Below are 21,591 nucleotides of genomic sequence, written 5' to 3' on the forward strand. Positions count from 1 at the left end.
TATACACACATCAAAACATTATATGGGATTTTTAAGACCCATATGGATTTTGATATTTGAGAATTTTTAACTCCAAAATGTAGGCTGAAATTCTTTTTTTCTTCCTTTCAGAAACACATACCATAAAGAAAGATTACCCATAACATTTGTCATGTGTTGTAGTTATAAGACATCACCAAGACATGATGTAATGCAGCTTATCTTTCCCTCACGTTTGTCGTTTTTTTTAATAGAGAGCTCTTCAAGCCTTCTTGGACCAAATCGCTCTCCGTACTCTGGTGACGTTACAGTTTGAAGTTTGTATACATTTGGCGGGACTACTCGGTTCATCTTGTAAACATTAGCTCTCGCTTTTAACCTCCGAACTATGGAGCGGTACGTCTTAAACTCGCTATAAAATCACGTATTTGATATTTAAATGATGTAAATGACCGTGAAACAGCATTCTGACAAACAAGTTGTTTTGGGAACTTGGCGAAGGCGTTGCCAGCCAGCCAGCCGCCGTTATTGTGTATTTCTGTTAGCCACATTTAGCTAATGCTAGCTTACTTACCGTTATAATTGAGTCAGCTGTGTGTCACCTTACAACGATTTAGTTTGAAAACGATCAATTCTGCGTTGAGCTCTGTCTAGTTGGGTCACTAGACGAGTAAATGACATTACACTGAGATTCTGACAGACTTGAAGTGACGTTCGCTAAGTTAGCTTTCACCATATCCACCGCATTCATTTAGAAATGTAGCTTATTATATAACGTTACCGATTTATGTATTTTGGTCTTGAAACAATAGAATAACATTCATGAACGACGTCTGTTTCTTTTTTTGTAATAACTTGTGTTTAGTGGAAGGATGAGTCGAGTAACAGGCAGACCATCGGAGCTGCCTATGCGGTTGCAGGACAGCAACAGGATGAGCGTGGCGTATACAACACCCCAGAGGTTGGTTTAAAGTAACTTTCTTATAAAGAAATGTAATACTTTCTGACATAGTTATTGTGGTGGGTATAACAACACAGCAATTATGCACTGTTCGATGAGCCGGTGAAGAAAGATGAAAAATGGATTAGTGGGAGCTTGCTCAAATATGAGTCAGCAAGTGAAACATGCATTTGTTCACAGTTATGTCTCTTTACAGTAAACAGCCTTCTTTTGGGAAGCTGAACATACCCAAACCGCAGTCTGGGACCTCTGAAAGGCGGACCAGCTTCTTTGGTGCCCGGTATGTTAATAATATTTCAGAAAAGTACAAAATGACAATACACTGTTCAGCAAATAGAGGAAACAACATGCCAGGGTTACTAGAAGTAAGGGGTTTTAGTTACAAAAGTAATCTAATTCAACCAAAGTAAAGAATAATTTAAAATTTAACAAAGGTAACTGGTAAAACATAGTGCCAGGCTAACTAGACATACAAAGAGACAACAAAGCAACACACAGTGGTGCTGGTGATGAGGGAGAAGCCCCAACAATCACGAAGGGGCGGGTTTTATACAGTCTGGGGACAGTGGCCAGCAGCCTCCCATTTCCCTGATGGTCTCAGCTCAACTCCACCAGGAAGTACACTCTACAACAGACACACACACACACCCTCTCAGAGGCCATAGGGCTGTTACAATAATACTTTGAGCAAAAGTTCAGCTGCTGTTTTGTGGTGTTCCACACATGTGGCTAACACGGGAGTTGCATAGCTCCGGTGGACAAACTATGCAGTGACAACATTCATAACAACATGGTATAAATCCTCTTGCATCTCTCAGTTTCTTTTTAATTGTCATTTATCAGCTGTTATAAACACCAATACCAATTTATCTACTATCGGCATGCTCATTAATCAGTTGGGCTCTAACTGATTAATGACAGTAGTAGTAAGATGAAGTAAAGTAATGAAACGTGCAGTCTTTACCTTACGCAGAGAACTTCTGTATACAAGTCGCCTGTGAATATGACCCCAGAGAGAATAATACCTCTGGGAAAACCTCAGCTGACAGTGTTTAGTTTCTTGCTTCAGAGGTGTGGTAAAAGTTGAAAGGAGTTTGTTTGACTGCAGGACTAGTGGAGCCAGCATGCCTCGCAACAGCATGATGTCAGGGTTCGGAGGAACTGAGAAGATCAAAGACGCCAGACCTCTGCATGATAAATCCTATGTTCAGCAATGCATCAGACAACTGCATGAGGTAAGAACACTTGATTTATATGTCATTTTTATACACACAGAAAGGTTTGTCTGGTTTAACATCACAATGCTCTTTATCTACAATACATCAAACATACTGTGTGGGATTTGAAGATCTTTGACTTTAATGCCACATAGTGGTTGTATCCAAAAAGTCACTGTGGTAGACAGCAACATACACCTCATTTCGTTGAACTGCTGAGTACTACTGCAACACCCCTTTGTCTGTGTTTGTGTGATGGACACATTTACCACACAAAGGTCTGAGGGGCTTTCAGTTATACATTTTACCGCTGATATCTACTTGCGTGTGACATGGCATTAAAGCTGAATATTTTTTTGTACCATTTGCAGCGAAACTGTAGCAGAGGTGTTTATCAATATGAGTGGGAATCATCGTACTGTGAAGCCTGATATTCTCTCTTTCTAGTTCTTGACAGAGCAGGGTTACCCAGGCACTTTGTCAGCCAAGACCCTCCAGTCTCCCTCTACCAAGGAGTTTGTGAAGATGTTTGAGTTCATATACCGCCTGTTAGACCCAACCTTTGAGATGCCGAACTCAAAGGTTGAGGAGGAGGTTCCAGCTATCCTGAGAGCCCTTAGGTAAAATGCAATTGTTTTGTATTATTAGTATTTCTTTGTTGTTTGTTTGAAAATCTGGGATGGGCCTAGATTCAACAATGCACAAAACATTCATCAAAAACAAAAATATAAAAATAAAGGTCACAGAAAATACAAAATGAGAGACTTTCTTTAAGTAAGGCTACAGCATATAACAATCATTGTTCAGCAAATCTGTACATGTAAGTAATTTCCCATTTGTTGTGTTCATGTTTGCTCCTCTTCCACAGTTTTAAGAAACATTGCTGACTGTCGCTGTCTTTATTTTTCTGCCTGTTTCTGGTGAAGGTATCCATTTGTTCTTTCCAAGTGTTCAATGTATTCTGTTGGAGCTCCCCACACCTGGCCTCAGGCCCTTGGTGCTCTCATGTGGCTAATTGACAACGTCAAGGTGAGAAGCAAACAGACTTTTTAATGGGATCAACTGTGGAGCGTTATCTTCTAACATCTGATTGATTTGCATAGGACGCAGAATACAACAAAAAGAACACACTCTGTTTCAGATCAGCTGGAGTTTGAGTAAGCAGGAGCTCCTCTTCAGTGACTTCTGTGAAGACAGTGACAATATCGAGGAAGGGGCTGAGTATAACAAGGTACTCCGACTTCTTTATACAGCATCATGAGGCATAAACACAAAAAAGCATATGTAGAGACCTTACAAGAAGATGTACTGTACATCTTCTCTCTGTATTTTTGACCAGAGTCAACATCAACAGAATAGAACATTTTTTGTCTAGTTACTCTTATTTTGTTGTTTTCTGTCTAAATCTAAACATTACTGTGTGTGTGTGTGTGTGTGTGTTTATTTTTTAAATCTTCTCTTTCACTTTGTTCTTCAGCTCTTCCTGGACTTCACAGCTGAGACATACGGCAAGTTCATGCAGGGTGATGACACATTTGATGATGAGGATGAAGCGTTCCTCAATAAACTAAGTAAGCACAGTATCTCTCTTTGAAACATAATCACATAATGAAAAAGATTCCATTTGTATTTGAGCATACTGTTCATTTAGTTTAATTTATATTTAAAATTTTAAGGAACAATTAAGGAGTACCATTAACATAATGATATTGGAAAAATCGACAAGAAGCGTGCGTGTTTGTCTTCACAGGGAAGCTTTACAATGTCGATGAAACCCTACTGGCCACGATGGAGGAGAAGCACAGAATGCTTACTGATGAGGTTGAACGACTGGAGAAGGAGAGCCAGACGGTCAGAAGACTTTTATATTGATGTATCCCCATGTGTAGAGATTAGATTAGATTTTAAAATCTTGATACTTCAACTACCGTTAATTATATTCAGTGAGAGTGATTGTACTGCATTAAGTGGAAAGGGTGAAAACCTGAGCATGGTCAAAAACAAAAGAAATATTGCAGGAAAGGAAATGGAGATATTTATGACTAAATGTGTTAAGCTGTAGGTGAAATATTTTCAGCCTTTGGGCTGTAATGGGTTGTGCACTCGATTGTGCCTAGTTCTGTCAGTAATACAATACCTCTTCAGTGTGAGCTATCAGACAGATAATCGTCTGTCTCTTTTTACTCGACAGGACCGTCTGGGGACCAAGAGGATGGATAGGATGAAGCTGCAGGCAGACCTCAAGAAGCTCCAGAGTTATCGAAGCAGCCTGGTGTCCTTTAAAGCCGACCAGGAGAACAAATTTTCAAAACTGAATGATGAGCTGGAGACCACAGGTAAATACAGGTGTTAAATGTAACCGTTAAACATTATTCAGGTTCATTTTGGCACATGGTTACCTGGCTGTTTAAATAGACTGTTATGTCACAATTTGGTTTATTGGGTCTTTATACAATAGCATGTTTTTCCTCTCTGTCCATCTGCAGTCAGTCATCTGGAGTCTCTGAAACATGAACGAGATGAACTGCAACAACAGCTACAGAACCAGAAGTTCACACCAGCTGACGTGGAGAGGATCAACAGAGAGAAGAGGGAGCTCCAACAGACCATCTCCAGTCTCAGCAAGTCTCTTGAAGACGCTGAACAGCATAAGTGGAATGAAGAGATCGCTCTGGCCAAAGTGAAAGAAAAGGTATTGTGTATCATACTCATCATGATAAGAGATTCTTCTTAATAGTTGGAATTAAACTATAATATTTTACATCAGTGTGTTTTTGCTACCCACTTGTAGTCAGTATAAATTGATAAAAGCAGATGTTTTTCATCCAGTGGCACACATGTTGACACACGTTTGATTTGTGTCGTTTCCTTGCCCTCCCGTGTCTGTCCTGTCCTCATAATTCCCTCAATTCCAGGCGGAGTTGAAGCTTGCGGAGTACCACAAGCTGGCACGTAAACTGAAGCTGATACCACTGTCTGCAGAGAACGCCTGTGGTCAGGATTTTGAGATGAGGCCGTTTGAATGTGGACCCGGCAGCATGGTTCAGCATAAATCTCAGAAACAGGTCCTTCCAGCTAATGATCCTGTTTACACAACAATTTGAATCGGTTGATTTTGATCTTAATTCAGTTCAGTTTTTTATGTGATTTTGGTGTTCTAATGGTGATCTGTGCTGTAGATGCTCCTGAGAAAGCTGATCAGTGATGTGGAGGAGGAGAACAGTCGATTAGCCAACGTGAAACTCAGTCTGGAGGAGTCTTGTGAACAGGTATCCAAATTATGTTGGCACTATTAATTCTTCCCCACACTGACACACAATATTACTGAAGTACATCTGTCTTTTTTTTTTTTTTTAAATCACATATTCTTATTAGAAAAGGCATTTACTGTGTGTGTGTGTGTGTGTGTGTGTGTGTGTGTGTGTGTGTGTGTGTGTGTGTGTTTGTCTTGAAGGTGGATTCTAACATCTTGGATAAGTCCAATGACCTGAAGCAGCTGAGAGAGCAGATTCGCAAGCTGGATGAACGATTGGATTTGGACATGCAGGTACAGTCCATGTAGTTCCGTCTGCTGTATGTTGGCAGAAATGCCACGTTACTACATGCAAAGTTGGCATCCACTAAATGGTACACATGGAACAAATGTAACCAAAGTTTGACAAGATGGTATTTATTTTGGTGTCAGTTCAGCGCTGAACTATTTGTCTTCTAAACTGAAAAACAGGAATGAGTTCACACTTGATTGGTGACATACAGAAAATGCACAGCTGCCAAATACATGTACTAACAACAGTTTCCTGTCTGTTTTATGCTTGTATAGGAGCAGGCCAGAGAGGAACAGCACTGGGCAGAAGAGATGGAGTCAGTGGAGAACCATCGTAAGGTTCTTGAGAAGAAGGTTAATTATGGTTACGACGAGGCTATGCAACAGCTGAAGGCAGCACAACAACAGTGAGTGACTATTATGTATTTACCTGAATAATTTATGTCTTAAGGATTACTTTAACCTGCTCGAGCCTATGGCCACTACAAAATGTCTAACGGCCCTGAAAATACTGTTTCAACCTGATATCTAAGCTTAATTTGTTAACATTCATAATATGGGTCTTAATGCGTGAGCTTAAACATTTCTGTCAGATTGAATGATAGATTTTTTTGTTTCTTCTTCAGGTATCACCTGGTGCTGCAGGAGACCAATGAGGAGAGACGAACACTGGCCAACAACCTTGCGTCTGTGTTTACCACAGCTGCTAACCACTTGTCAATTACAGAGGTAACTTTCTTTTAACTCTGCATCTGAAAGAATGTGTATCTTCGGCATACTTTAAAGGAGAAATAAAATTACTGTGGTTTAGATGTGACTGTAGCCATCCTAGACTCAATCTGCTGATTTACCATGAAGAAAAGTTCTGATTATATGATTTACGCAAAAGAAAGTATATCAAAATGGCACTTTTTGGCTAAACAGTAACTCCTGGCCTGATAGTAGCATTACTCATGTTGTATCTGTACCTGTATGTATATTATTCTAATAGATTAAAGTATAATATAAGACATAATATATGGTTCCTGTTCAACAGAAGTCCATGGAGGATCTGCACAGCAAAGTGCAGAGGATCTGCTCTAAGGCTGTAGAAGAGGACGAGGCAACTATACAGACCATGCAGCAAGCTTTGAAGAACTTCAAAGCCAAAGCAGACGGTGTATAATTCCTTATGCCTCAGTATGGATGTCTTTTTCTGTGTTTTGTGGACAATTTTAGCTTTGTTGGTTCTCACTCACTCTCTCATTCTCTCTCACTCTCTCCTGACGTTTTTATCCTAAAGTTTTGATATTTTTAAAAAATAAAGCTTGTTCTGTTCAAAGTTTTCTTGTATTTTTGCTTTGGAGCAAACTTTGATGGGTAATTGATCAGATGGTAAAAACTTGAAAGGGTAATGGTAATAATAAAAGCAATAACAGACACTAGACTTGGATTGGATACTTTATTCGAATACTGCATAAAAAGAATAAAAATCAATGTTGCTGCTAATTATTGGCCAAAAAAAATCCACTTTTAATATACAAAAATTAATTCATGTTTTGTTTTTCCATTAATAAAAACAGTGGTATGTAAAAGAACTGACATTAAAAGGGTTGAAATTTTGGTAGTTAGATTCAGGACTGATGTTGATTAAAAGATTTATGGAAGTTAAAGGAGAAAATAATAATGGATAGTATTTTTAATGCAGCACACACCTCTGGCTGCTAAAATTCAGTGGAGAGGTTGCTTGTTGGTTCATGAACAAAAACACTGGTCTTTTTGTTATTTCCCCTTCTATTTCCCCCTTGTCTGGAGGAATGGAGACAGAGGCACCACTGTACAGTTTTCCAAGAGAAGTGTTTCTGCCGACAAAGTCCTAATAATTTGTCCACGTAAAATATTGGCAATTTCAGCACCATATTCACATGTCCATAACATACTAAAATGTTGACTGAAATTGCCTCATAATCTGGATTTGGATTGTCCTATTGTTGTAATAGAATAAAGAAATAGACTGGCCCATAGTCCAACATGCACTCTATCAAATGAAGATGTAAATACATTTTGGGGGCTCAGTGTAATGGGCCAAACAGTTTGACAGATTTTGAGAGAAATGTCTGCAGCTATCTGTCTGCTACTCTCAATCATATTTTCCAGACAACTATAAATCCATGGCTTTTCAATCATGTTTCCCAGTCAATTATAAGTCAAGGACTTTTCAATCATGTTTCACCATCAACTATAAATCAATGGCTTTTCAATATCACATAATTTCCCGGTCAACTATAATTCAATGACTTTTCAATCATGTTTCCAGGTCAACTATAATTCAATGACTTTTCAATCATATATCCCGGTTAACTATAATTCAGTGACTTTTCAATAATGTTTCCCAGTCAACTATAATTCAGTGACTTTTCAATATCATGTAATTTCTGGTCAACTATAAATAGATAGATTTTTCAACATTGTTGTTGTTACCCAGTCAACTACAAATCAATGCTTAATCAAGTATAATCGGGACAACTATAAATCAATATTATTCCAATGTCATGGTCGTTTTTCATCGGTATTGCAATACTGATTCAACATTTATTTAGGGTTGAGATTTCAATCTCAACCATTCTGATGATTCAGATGGAAAATCAATATTTATTCAATATAGTCTTGCTATCTGGGTACTGTCCACAAAAATGGCAAACGTAAAACATATATTAGAGATTAATTAATATGCATGAATAAAACTAACATATGTTTGTATATATGAGTATATTTACCAGAAAAAACTACAAATCCCCATATGCACAGCATCCTACAGTATGATGTTCCATTGTGTTTCCTTATTTGCCCTTTAAACATTGATTTCTGTGTTAATTTATTAAAGAATTCCATGTTTTCTTTGCACTGTATACTACTGTGCGTTTAAGCAAATTAGTGTTTCCCTTGCCTCTGTCGCCTTTCTGGTGACATATGAATAATTGAAAAAATTGTGTTTTAATTGACTGTACTGATATGATGGAGTTTTAGATTGTAAAACTTTCCATGTTGAAAGTAGAAGTGCAGCAATCATCCTTCAACTTTTAGCCAGTTAAGACGAAGTGCATGCTATTGATGTTAGTGCTATACCTGGAGTTTGTTATATGTAATGTAGCATTCACCCATATTATCTGGCAGTAATCAAGCTGCAAAAGAATAAGAGTACTTAGTACAAGTTTTGTTTAGAGTATTTTATGCATCGCCTTGCTACAGCTAGTGCCTTCTTTTGACCAGGACTTTATTAGAACTGCAGAGGTTATGGTGAAAAACATTTGGTCATTTGTTTATAATGAGCAACAAATTTAGATTACAGACACGTCTGGATCATCATCATTTTGCACCATCATACTCTATATGTCAAAGGTGAAGAATATCATTGTGGGATTTGTAGCATAAAGCGTACATGATAGGGACACAGCGATTTTGTTGCATAGATCCAGTCCACTGATGGTGGACTGGGACAGATGAATCCATTCTTTGGCATTCATGCAAGTGGATTACAGAGGTGAGCACGGAAAATGATCTTTCAAGCAAGTCCATATTTCTTCAATTTATTTCTCTGTCAAATTCCGTCAGTCTTACATCCACTTAAACGATGACCATCTTTTATTTTTGTTTGGATTGAATTTGACACTTTTATTTGTAGTGTGATCAACCAATTGTGGGAATTTTAAAGGTATCTTTAACACACTAAACAAGTTAATCAGTTTATGTTGCTCTGTAGCATTACGTTTAGTTTTTAGATTGACAACCGCACATAGCCAAGTCTGGTTTCAATGACATCTGACGTTATTTTTTGCACAAATCTCGGCCTGGATTGCTCCTTACATAGAATGAGATGGACCTGGTCCACACGCAGCATTACTCCTGGGTTTGGAAGCAGTATATGTTGCAGGGCTTTCTCCAGGAAATGGCTAGCTCAAATAGTGGCATCAGCAGCTAGCAGTGGTACTTTGTGTGGCAGCCTGAGATGCCACAGACTTACTGGGGCACTTTTGGAGTTTTTGAAACACTCAGTAGTATTATTCACTAGCTCAGCAGATGCATGTTGACAATGACAGACCTCATCAAATGGGTGCAGGCTGACATGCATAGTAAAACCAAATCAGTACCAATAGAAAGTTAGTCTTTTGCAGTAAAATAAAGTTTATAAAATAAAAAGTGAATATAAATTGACAGTGAAATCAACATTAAAAACATTGTCAAATTAAAACCATTAAGTGATTATATTTTTGAAAATGTGTAGAAACTTACTTACAGCAAAGTATAGTTTGTACTAACAGCAAAGTATAGTTTGTGCAGGGATGTGCAGTGTGAGAGTCAGGTAAACTATAGACTATGATTTTTTTAATAAAGGTTAAAAAGTCTTTGTCCATTATGTTTAAACACAGTGATTTAAATCCTCAAATGATGATTTGTCTTCAGATCGAAAGGGATTATATTATAGACTTTCCACAAATGCAGAAGCAACAAGTCTCTGGTTCTTTCAAGGTCTCTAAAAAACATGTTGAAAAAAATTGTTTACGCATAAATAAGACTGGCATAGTGATGCATGGTGTAGAAAAGATGATGGAACTTTTTTATATCTGAAAAATGTGTTTATCTTTGCCTCTTTGTACAAAGTCTCTTTCAACCACAAGGTGGCAGCATTTATCAAATTATCTCCACTGTCGTCCTGCAGCTCTATGTGCATCACTTGCTGGACAGAAAGTAACAAATGGCTGAAAAAGTTAACCTGTAATTCTGATATAGTACGGTATATAAATATTTGTTTTCACCTAAATTAACATTGTATTACTGCTGTTTGTATTTGAGTTGTTTTACCCAAGTAATTATTAAAAATAGATTATTAATATAAAAAGGAAAATTTGTAAAGACTTTTTTTTTATTTTATCTTCTTTTATGATGCATCTATAAGAATTTGGTTTAAGAAAGTACAGGTTTATGCTTAAAATTTTTTTCCTGTCTGTAATATCCTGATATGCTGATAAAACATGTTTCTTAGAGACCAGTGGCAGTTCTAGACCAATTTTATTGATGGACCGCAGCCTCCTGCCAGAGGGGGGAGTCTGGGATGTCCGGGATGGGAGGGGTCAGCTGCAATCTTTTGTGAGGAAATAGAAGGAGACAACCAGTCACCTTCTCTGCAGAGCGAATGATATGCTGCAGCCTGCCCTTGTCCCTGGGAGTGGCAGCAGCGTAACAGATGTTGATGGAGAAGGTGAAGATGAACTTGATGATGGCGGTGTAGAAGTGCACCATCATTGTCTTTGGCAGGCTGAACTTCTTCAGCTGCTGCAGGAAGTACATCCTCTAACAAGTCCTGCAGATTGAGAGAAGAAATGCAGAAAACATTCAAACTAATTTTGCAGGGTGAGGCAGCTTGAGGAAGATCCAACAAAACAGTATTTAATCTTTGAAAAACATTTAGTTTTTTCCTTGACAGTAACATTCCAAGGTCACAGTGTGATTGGGGGATGTGATCAGTGCATGTGAGAAACACATTATAAGTTGCTGATTTTTAGGATTTCACTGTAATTAACTTGAAATTAGCATTGGTCACAGGGTTTCTATTCCTAATCAACCAAAGGGTTGTCTGACTTACAATAAACCGGCTGACATGTATGTGAGAGTTTTAACATAGACTAATCAAGAAGTAGGGACACAACTCTGATGCCACGTACATTTGCATTCTTTTGTCAGCCCAGGAAGAAGCTTTTGAGTGTATGCTAATACTCTGCCATTTGTTTCCCCTTGTCCTGACAGTTTACTATTGGCTGTTGTGTTCTGTACTTGTTCTGTATTTAAGAAGAGGAAATGCTGAGTTCAGGAGAGTAACCCGTGCGTTCTCTCCGTGGCCACGTTACATAAAGAAATGATTCAACACATCTATTTGACTCCGTATTCTTTGGGAATGAATTATTTTCCCTGACATGCATTTATTTCATTTCCTGTTAGAACAAAATGTGTGTAACTGCATGATTTATTGTGAACTGCAAAAACAGTAGACTTTGACAATGCAAGCGCTTCCATTTGTATGTACTATGGAACTGGGACACTGGTCTCCCCCCTGTAAGTTTGCACTTCCTGTTTAAAAGTATTTTATAGCTGTTCAAGTTTTCATGCTCTATATTTGTTACCTGTTCACAAACGGTCCAGCAACACCCACCAACCCTTAAAGTAAGTGGACCTCAGTCCTAGACAACATATTAGGTATTTATGTGTTCAGAATTTAAAGGGACATTATGTAGTTTCCAGCGGCCACTAGTGGTGCGGTTCTAAGATTGCAACCAGGTTTGTGCTCGTACGCGTGCTCGCTTGAACTCATGAGCGAGCATAATCCAAAACACAACCACTGTCATACAGAAATCCTGCAATAAACGCAGAAACACCTGCAGGCAGGCTGTGGCTTCTCACACAGACATGTTCAGGCTCTGTTACTTCAACTTTCCCGTCTCAGAGGCAGATCAACACCGGCGTGGTACCTTTCATTCAGCGCAGCGAGCCGCATATCAGCACAATACTCCCGAAAAAAGGCAGAGTGACAGCGGCTATAGACAGGCAGGGAGAACAGACAGAGCTGGAAACTCAGGTAAACTCCCACTGCAACGTTACAGTAATATTTTTATCAGCTGCAGGTTGAACTAATCCATGCTCGTTACATGATCACAGTACATTTACTGCATTTAGCAGACGTGCTACAGCGTTAGCTCGCCCGCTGCTTTCAGTAACTGTCTTTACTATCTGTGAATCTGTCTCTGGAGGCTCAGCAATGTCAGCACAGCTACATGTACTGGATGATAATGAAACGGTTAGTGAGCTGGACTGAATATTTTAACGAGACTGTGTCACACTTTATAACAGTTAGACCACAGTCAGTAACTTTACTGTAACTAGTGTTAGTGGATGGCTCTTCCTTCCTCGTGACTGTTTTGTTGCAGTGTTTTATGTTATGTGGGTGACGTTAGTTACGACTGAGAGGTGGAGAAGCTGTATATCTGAGTATTGGTAAAACCAAAATAAACATAAACTGAATGTTACAAAGAAAACAGCGGCAGGTCCGAGCTACTGTAGTGTTAGCTGGCTGCTCCTGGCTGCATCACTATTGGCTAACGATAGTAAACAAATTGCTCCACATTTGCTTTTTGCCGTTTCATCCTTTCTTGCAGACTAAATCAACAGTGGTACACATGATAGTAACATGGGTGGCATTAGTTGGTGAAGTAATGTGGAAAGCTAACGTTATATAACTTTGCACCAGATAACATTAGCAACTGCTCTGCGTTAGCCGGCGAGCTAACGTGACTTTCTCTGTGTTTCTCCAGTTTTACTAATGCTCACTTTGTTCTTACTCGACATCATCTGAACCTGTTTGGTCTGATTGGCTTCAGCACATAAACCTTTATTGTTGTTTTGGATCCTTACGTGAAGCGTGTGTTTTGCTGTGAGCCGGTTGTTTTATGGTGTTAGTGGGCTGCCGTGTTGTCGCTGTAGTCTGAGAGAGGCTCAGGAGCGCGCACAGGGCTGAATCGGACCCAGAGACCTCACATTAAAAGCAGAATAGTGGCTGATGCAAGCAACGGAGAAAACAGCCGTGTGCTTCATTTCTGAGTGAGTTTTGAGCCCACTGACAATAAGGCAATGACAATTTGATTTATTAAATTCAAAAACTTACATATAGCCCCTTTAAAATAACAAACTAATGACAAAAACATTTTATAAATTAAAAATCACTATTAAAATATGATAAAAGCAATTGCCATGTAAACAAACATGTGGCATTAAATCAAATTTATATATTACTCCAACAAACAAGTAAATCTTCACGAGTCTGAGGGTCCCTCTGCGTTGATGTGGCTGGAGCTGGGTCTGTCGCTCTCTTACCAGGAGACAGACGGGTCTGGTTAGCGCCATGCAATTCTTCCTCCTTTGGGAGAAGACAGCAGTCAGTAGGTTTGTTGTGAGGTATACAAATATTCTTCTTCCATTGGTACGACGATGTCAAAGTCAGAAATCAGAGCTTTGTTTATTATTATTTTGTTCTTGTCATGTTTCCTCCCACAGCACAGTCCTTCTGTTCTAACCAAAGAATGGATGTAACGTACCTCTTTGGTGTCCTCCAGCGCTTGCATGATCGATGCGACCACCAGGTTCACTAGCACAAACTGGGCCATAACCACGAAACTGATGAGGTACAATGGAGAGACCGAGGAAAGGTATCTCATACAGCCATACTCATCAGGATGACATTCTCTTAGTGTGTCCTTGAGAGACACAAAGCAAGATTCAGAAAGGAAGAGGGACTGGCACACAGACTGGAGGCAACATTACAAAATCATTCTTACTTAGAAACCACTAAATGGTACAGCAAAAGTTAGGATACAACATTATTGTAATGCTTTATTTTATGGGTCTGTAATTTACTAACGATTCCCCAAATGACTCCCTGAGAAGTTTCGTTGTAAGAAATGCTCCATTTTAATCAAATGTAATTATTAATTATTCTTCATATATGTTGAATTGTATGCTCCCTGTTAACAAATTGTTTAGCTGACCCCCTGTCCACTGACCAAAACACTCCCGAAATAAATGAATTGGAAGTTGCCAACACTGTTTCTATCTTCCCTATAATTAGAACCAAACTTTATTTACAGAACACTTCCCAGAAACTGTATGGAAAATTATTTGGAATCACAAACCCATAAAATAAAGAAATGTTTATGTTAGAAATGTTTCATTAATGAGGAAATTCGGACCTTGATGTCCCATAAAATATTTCTTGCTGAGCAGATTTATCAACTGACCTCATGCTGAGCACTAAATAAAAACTTCAACTAGTGATAAACATCTCACTTTTTAACACAACCTCCCAAGTCGTCCTATCAAATCACTCAGTCACTTTAGGGTGATCCCATTGGCTGGTAGGTGTGGATTAACTTTAAATAACCGGACAGCTTTGATGAAGGTGTTTGTTTGTAGTTCTAAATTTATCCACCGGTATTGAACTTGTTTTTTATTTGATTACATGTGACATTTTGTTGGCCTTAAGTGGGATAATTCCCTTCAGTTATACATTCAATGCTTGTGATTGGTATTATATGTGGTATCTACTAGGCTGCCTCTTCTTGAGGATTAGCTAAAGGGTTTCTGGCTTTCCTTGTCAACAATGTGGATACTGGGCATATTTGGGATCAGCTCTGGAACCATGATCCTTTGCTGTAACCCCGTGTGAAGGTGTGTGTTCTGCTAGTAGTGTAACTTACCTAACTTGCCATAGAGCTCCACTCCCACCGCAGCATAGATGTAAAAGACGAATGAAAAGATCACATAAATTATTATTATTATAAATATTCCCAACTTGGAATCAAAATCAGCGTTAGATCTCCTGCTAAACAAACACTAAAATGTAGATACTCTAAATTCAACCAGAGGCTGGAGCCTTTTTGTACCTCAACTAAAAGGAACTACTTTATATGAGACAGGCTATGATTACACACTTCCTCAATCTGTTGATCTTAAAAGGACTGTATCCCTTTTAATTGATCAGTGATCACTTAATCCGGCAGGACAGCGAGCTTGAGTTTTATGACGGCCAAAAATTAGGCCCTATCTGATGTGATTAGTTTTTATTAACATGCAAATTTAAAAATAAAACTGACTGGCGTGCACAGCACGGTCGCAGGGTTTCTAGTGTGTAGACATGGGATAATATGATATCCAGAGATACCTCAGGGACAAAATCTTCATACTGTAATGTGGGTAAACATCAAGCACAAATACAGCAAGAGCATAGTTATCCCTGTGCAAAACCAAAACATTTATATTGATTTATTTAGACAAAAGAATAAATAAACCCCTCAGTGTCTGTTCTAGAAGAACTTGTAGCTTTTCGACCTTCAGGACTGAAGAGAGACACAAGAGTTGTCACAGATAACTTTATATATATATATGTTTGTCACCCAAAGGTACCTTTAGAACTTCAGAAGATTTCACTTTGAGTGTGTATAGTACCGTGTGCTAGTCTGAGTATTCTACAAACTCTCAGGATGCTGGGATTAATGGGAACTATGCCTGCCATATTTATCTGGTGCAAAACGATGCTGACGATGGAAACCACGAGTACAGCAATGTCCAGCAGATTCCAACTAAACACACACAAAAGTCATTAAACACTTCAGGCGCTTACACACAAATGCAAATAAGAGAAACTAATTGCTTGCTCATTCTACAGTGTCACCTGATTTTTATGATTCTGCATATACCAAACGCCACAAGCTTCAGCAGGACTTCAGTAAACAGGATGAAGGTGACCACATAGAAGGAATACTCTGTAATCTTCCCTATATACTGAGCAGACACACAGGTTTATTCTATCGCCTCACAGAGTCAATGCAAATGCAAATCCAGTGATTGTGTGTGTGTGTGTGTGTGCATTACTGGAGGTTGATTGTAATGTTGGAGAGCCATTATCACAACATTGATGACAATAACGACAGACATGGAGAGTCCAAAAAGCTGCTGCTACACAGAGAATGGATAGCTCGACATATGTAGGAGTATCGTGCGTAATATGGAATCTGTGCAGGATCTGGAACACACACACACACACACACACACACACACACACACACACAAAGATGCATTCAGACAGACACAGACATAGAAGGGAAACAAATAACAAACACTAAAAACATTTAGAGCTGCTCTAATCAATATTATCATTACATCAACAATGGATCACATGGCTACATGCATGGAAAAGGAGTCACTCAAAGTGATGAACCCAAAGAGGCTTATCACACCATTCTGCATTCATCTCAAGTCTACAGAGCATTTCAATGTTGGTTTTATGGTCCACACTACTGTTTTGGTTCACTATTATCATCTCATCAATGTTACATCCAGCTGCAGCAGGCAGCTGTTTTTACCTCTGTTAAACCCATTGGTCTAAACCAGTCCGAATACATGCATCTCCCTGGCCAGTGTGATCAGCCACTGCTTGCATGACCTAACCAGTCTTTCTCGTTTGTTTGTTAGACTCTGAAAGACAATGCTCAGATAAATAGACTGCCAACAAGCCCCTTCATCTCTTACTGTGCACTGGACTTTTCCTCCCTCTTCAAGTAACTCTCCATCTCTTTTTTTTTGATTCTGCTGACACTGGTGGAAGGTCTCCACCATTACACTAATAAACATGTCGAGCAGAAGGAAGCATATAATCATGAAGGAGATAATGTAGAGTAGCATCCATTCGTTGTGATTCAACACAGGCTGAGAGGAGAAGAGTAGTGAGGAGACATCAAGGGTGCATTTATTACACTGATGTCTATAGAAGGCAAAACAACTTGTGTATAAATAACAGTGTAAACACATCAATAAGTTACTTTGCCAGCAGAAATACCTGTTGGTCCACTCCCACAGCATCCAGCCCATCATACATGATGTTCATCCATCCATCTTTAGAGAACATTACAAACAAGCTCGTCAGAGCCTGAATGGGAAAGAGAGAAATAACTGGTAAGTCAACACTTTGTTCCCCAGGTCCTACCATTTCTTTCTCCAGTAAACACCTACATTACAGTTAAATGAATATGGTGCTTTTGTTTAACCAACTTAAAAAGAAACTAGACAGCACTCAGTGAGTGCAAACATCATCCAGTGTAATTGTCTGACTGTGTTACTGTAGAGAGATCCTTTGGAAATTCTGGTTTCAAATCTCCATCATAATTTACATAATGATAGATCACGTGATCATGCTGATTGGCTGAACGTGATTTTTATGACAAAATCTAAAACCTGTGCTGTGTGCTCGGTGGGTTAGTCCATACCTGAAGCAGGTTGTAAAAGTTGTAAGTCTTTCGTACCCGGAGATAGTTGGCCGCCAGGCATTCAGTCTTGTTGGTGATGTTTCTTACGTCCTCACCCACACAGCAGTAGAACCTCCCTCTGAACAACTGCAGTGTTTGTGTGAGATAAAGACAGAGACAGAGTGTCTATAGTGTTATTTTATCACTGTCCTGACATCATCTCAGTTGCATCAAAGCTAATAGGCTATTATACTTTGTGTGTGTGTGTGTGAGAACTTACCTGCACCCCAAGAATGCCATAGAAAAACAAGAAGGCGCAGCAAATGAGAAGAATGTTCCTGATGGGTTTAACTGAGGCCATCAGAGCATCAACAGCCAACTTCAGTATCGGAGCGAGTGTTCACCCTGCAACACACAAACATAAACAAACATTATATGAAATAAGATGGGATGCTTATACACAGACAGGAAATAAAGATGTTAAATGTCAACACACACAAACAGAAAACAAACATCAAATATACACAGAAATGAATGATGTACCTCAGTGGTTGAAATATGTATATTAGGCGTAAAACTTTGAGGATGGCCAGCATGTGATCGTCAGCTGTACTGGTCAGAATGATAATGAAGTGGGCTGACGACAGAATTGCCAAGAAACGATCGACGATATTCAAAGAAGACCGGAAGTAGCTCTGATTTCCAATTATCAAACCAAGAGCTAGAACCTGGTATTAAAGCAACAATACACCAATTTAAAATTAAAACATCATAGATTCCTCAAAACACTGAAAATCTGCTGAAAATCTGAGCTACAAAAATAGATTTTAAGGTAAAAAAACAAAACTGATATTTACCTTAACAAGCATCTCTACCAGGAAGACAGCAGAGAATAGATCACCAGAAAAATTCAACATCCATCGCTCCTAAAGTGAGTGAGATTCATTTTTAACCTGTATTTTGTATTAAATCTGATCAAACTACTATTACATATCAGTTGTTTTATTAAACTGCTATTAAAAGACATTATGGGGCGGCTGTGGCTCAGGAGGTAGAGCGGGTTGGCCGTTAATCGGAAGGTCGGCAGTTCAATCCCTGGCTCCCCCTGGTTGCGTGTCGAAGTATCCTTGGGCAAGATACTGAACCCCGATTTGCCCCTGGCGGCTGTTCCGCCAGTGTATGAATGAGTGTGACTGTTAATTTCCGTTTGAGCACTTAGACTCAGTGTATGAATGTGTGTGACTGTTAATTTCCGTTTGACGTGTGACTGGTGAATGCAGATGTAGTGTAAAAGCGCTTTGAGTGGTCGAAAAGACTAGAAAGGCGCTATACAAGTACGGAGCATTTACATTTAAATACATCACATCCAGCTTGATCGGATAGGTGTGTGTGTGTCCAAACACTCTGTGAGGGTTCACTGTATATACCTGACCGCAGTAACAGTTATTGCAGGTTACATGCAGTATATGTGTGTCTCACCATGCTTTTAGGGTCTAAGCCAGGTGAAGAATTTACATATTTATTAGTATATCATATTTTGTCTTTAGTTCCCAGCAGTATTACGGTAATACATCCTGGACCCCGATACCTGGCAGAAAATGAATAGATGGATAAAAGCTGCAGTAGGTCGTTAATGTTGGAGAATTGATTGAGAAAGATTGCCAAATGACACTAGAATTTAAGAGAATGATAGAGAAATTAGTTGTTGCTTTGGTGTGTATAAGACTCACCTGTTCTCTGGAGACAACACGTAGAATGACCACTCTTCATGCTCTTTGCACCTCTCTTTATTCAAAGCATATAAAAAGATTCTGAAGAATACAGCAACACTGAAAAGGTGTGGTACACTAGCAAAATGTTGCTAAGAATAGAGGCAAAGTTAAAATTTGTTAATTCCCAAAGCAGCTTTGATCACACCACCTATTCATGCTCCTCACCTCCCTGTGGTGCTCTACGGCCATGGTAAGTATACTGAGAGAAACATGATCACTCGGTTAAAGAGTTTACTGTTGACAGTCCTCTCAGCTGTTTTCTTGATGGTTATCCAGGCCTGAGCCTGAAAGATAGGGGAGTCAGTTAAGTGACCTCTCATTATTGAGGCAACAATGCTGCTGCTGGTGGTACTGCAGAAAGGTGCTGACTTGACTCACCAATAAGGAACTTTTCACGTTAGCCCTGCCTTTAGGGTGCACCTTGTTATGATGTCTGTTGGTAAAAGGACAAGACAAAACAATAACTGAAGATAGAGGGTGTTCTTTGCCTGATAGTGTGCGTGTTTGTTTGCTTCTGAATGCATTAGTTAATTTGTGTCTCTAATGCAAACTAAACGATTACATGCTAAGAACATAAGACGTTGTACCAAAATCCTCCAGACACATAGACACAGAGAGACCTGAAGAAGCAAGCACGCTGAACAAGAGTCCATCCATCCATCTTCATCCGCTTATCCGGGATAGGGTCACGGGCTGAACAAGAGTAATATCTAAAATTAATTTAAACCTTTTCACAATATTTTTGACACAATCTTACATGGTTATACAAACATGCCACTGCAGACTACAAATCTGACCACAAACACAACAAAGTGTTTTAAGTGCTACTTTCAAAAAAGTACATTTACACTTTCTGACCTGTTGTATCTACTGGAGATCCTCCGCAGCCAGCAGGTTAACTTGTCACAGAGTTTAGTGATGAACACAGCGTCAGCACGAGGCTGTCCTTTCTTCATTTCCATACGCTCAGAGAACTTGGTTGCGATGATGACTGCACACACGTCCATCAAGATAAAGGAGCCCATCTGGTTGGGGAAGTAAAGAGTGGCTATTTAGAGCAAAACTGTTCTTCAAGGATTACTGCCTTCAATTTAATTTGGACCCAACAGGGAAAAGGTAACCCACACAACACTGCAAAGAGTTTAGTTGTTCATTAAACAGGACTGCAGTTAGTGTTAACAATAACTCTATTTGAGGAGCTTTAAAATCACAATTCTGCAGACTGTGTGAATGACAGCAGCAATAATTTATTATAATTATTGCTTCTCATCCTGAAACTAAATGGCCCAACTCAAGTTGATAAGTTTAGAGCATTCAGAACATTTTTAATGTAATGACATACTTAACTGGATCTTCTGACCTAACATCTGCTGTTGAGCTTAGCATAAAACTCAAACGTACAGTTACCAGATGGCTTTCTCTCCAAAAAAGCCAGGTTATTTAAAGAAAAACTGTAGCAGGCCAGGATTACAGTGAAAATTTGGGATTCACTGGTTCAATGCTTATAAAATGCTGCAGGGGTTTGGTTTGGTCCTTTGTCTGATTAAAACAAGACCCATGATCCCACTGTATGGCCTATGCACCGGAGACAACTGGAACGTGATTATGAAAGTATGTACTCACTCCCTCATGACACACAAGTTCTATACATACAGCATAGTATCCCCCAACCAGTGAGAAAGCAAACCCAGTTATGTAAGAGATAATACCAATCACAAGCATTGAATGTATAACTGAAGGGAATTATCCCACTTAAGGCCAACAAAATGTCACATGTAATCAAATAAAAAACAAGTTCAATACCGGTGGATAAATTTAGAACTACAAACAAACACCTTCATCAAAGCTGTCCGGTTATTTAAAGTTAATCCACACCTACCAGCCAATGGGATCACCCTAAAGTGACTGAGTGATTTGATAGGACGACTTGGGAGGTTGTGTTAAAAAGTGAGATGTTTATCACTAGTTGAAGTTTTTATTTAGTGCTCAGCATGAGGTCAGTTGATAAATCTGCTCAGCAAGAAATATTTTATGGGACATCAAGGTCCGAATTTCCTCATTAATGAAACATTTCTAACATAAACATTTCTTTATTTTATGGGTTTGTGATTCCAAATAATTTTCCATACAGTTTCTGGGAAGTGTTCTGTAAATAAAGTTTGGTTCTAACTATAGGGAAGATAGAAACAGTGTTGGCAACTTCCAATTCATTTATTTCGGGAGTGTTTTGGTCAGTGGACAGGGGGTCAGCTAAACAATTTGTTAACAGGGAGCATACAATTCAACATATATGAAG

General features: G+C 39.0%; 1 protein-coding gene and 1 long non-coding RNA gene across 2 annotated transcripts in view; both read left to right on the forward strand.

Annotated features, from left to right (window-relative positions):
- Positions 1-246: 246 nt before the first annotated feature.
- ndc80 (NDC80 kinetochore complex component) lies at positions 247-7,025 on the forward strand. Its single transcript, XM_046035517.1, has 17 exons — positions 247-375; positions 845-940; positions 1,137-1,220; positions 2,049-2,175; positions 2,605-2,777; positions 3,084-3,186; positions 3,299-3,388; positions 3,635-3,728; positions 3,908-4,008; positions 4,349-4,493; positions 4,644-4,849; positions 5,073-5,222; positions 5,337-5,426; positions 5,612-5,704; positions 5,978-6,108; positions 6,328-6,430; positions 6,738-7,025. Exons 1-17 carry the CDS (start codon positions 368-370, stop codon positions 6,864-6,866), a joined length of 1,923 nt encoding a protein of 640 aa, XP_045891473.1. The 5' UTR covers positions 247-367; the 3' UTR covers positions 6,867-7,025.
- A 5,238-nt stretch (positions 7,026-12,263) lies between these two features.
- The window catches only part of LOC123960821, a 16,176-nt gene continuing 6,848 nt past the window's right edge, over positions 12,264-21,591 (forward strand). The window contains exon 1 of the long non-coding RNA XR_006822606.1: positions 12,264-12,308. This is a non-coding gene — a long non-coding RNA (uncharacterized LOC123960821). The remainder of the gene's footprint in view (positions 12,309-21,591) is intronic.

Source organism: Micropterus dolomieu, linkage group LG21 (assembly GCF_021292245.1).
Source record: "Micropterus dolomieu isolate WLL.071019.BEF.003 ecotype Adirondacks linkage group LG21, ASM2129224v1, whole genome shotgun sequence".
In the NCBI taxonomy this organism is placed as follows: domain Eukaryota; kingdom Metazoa; phylum Chordata; class Actinopteri; order Centrarchiformes; family Centrarchidae; genus Micropterus; species Micropterus dolomieu.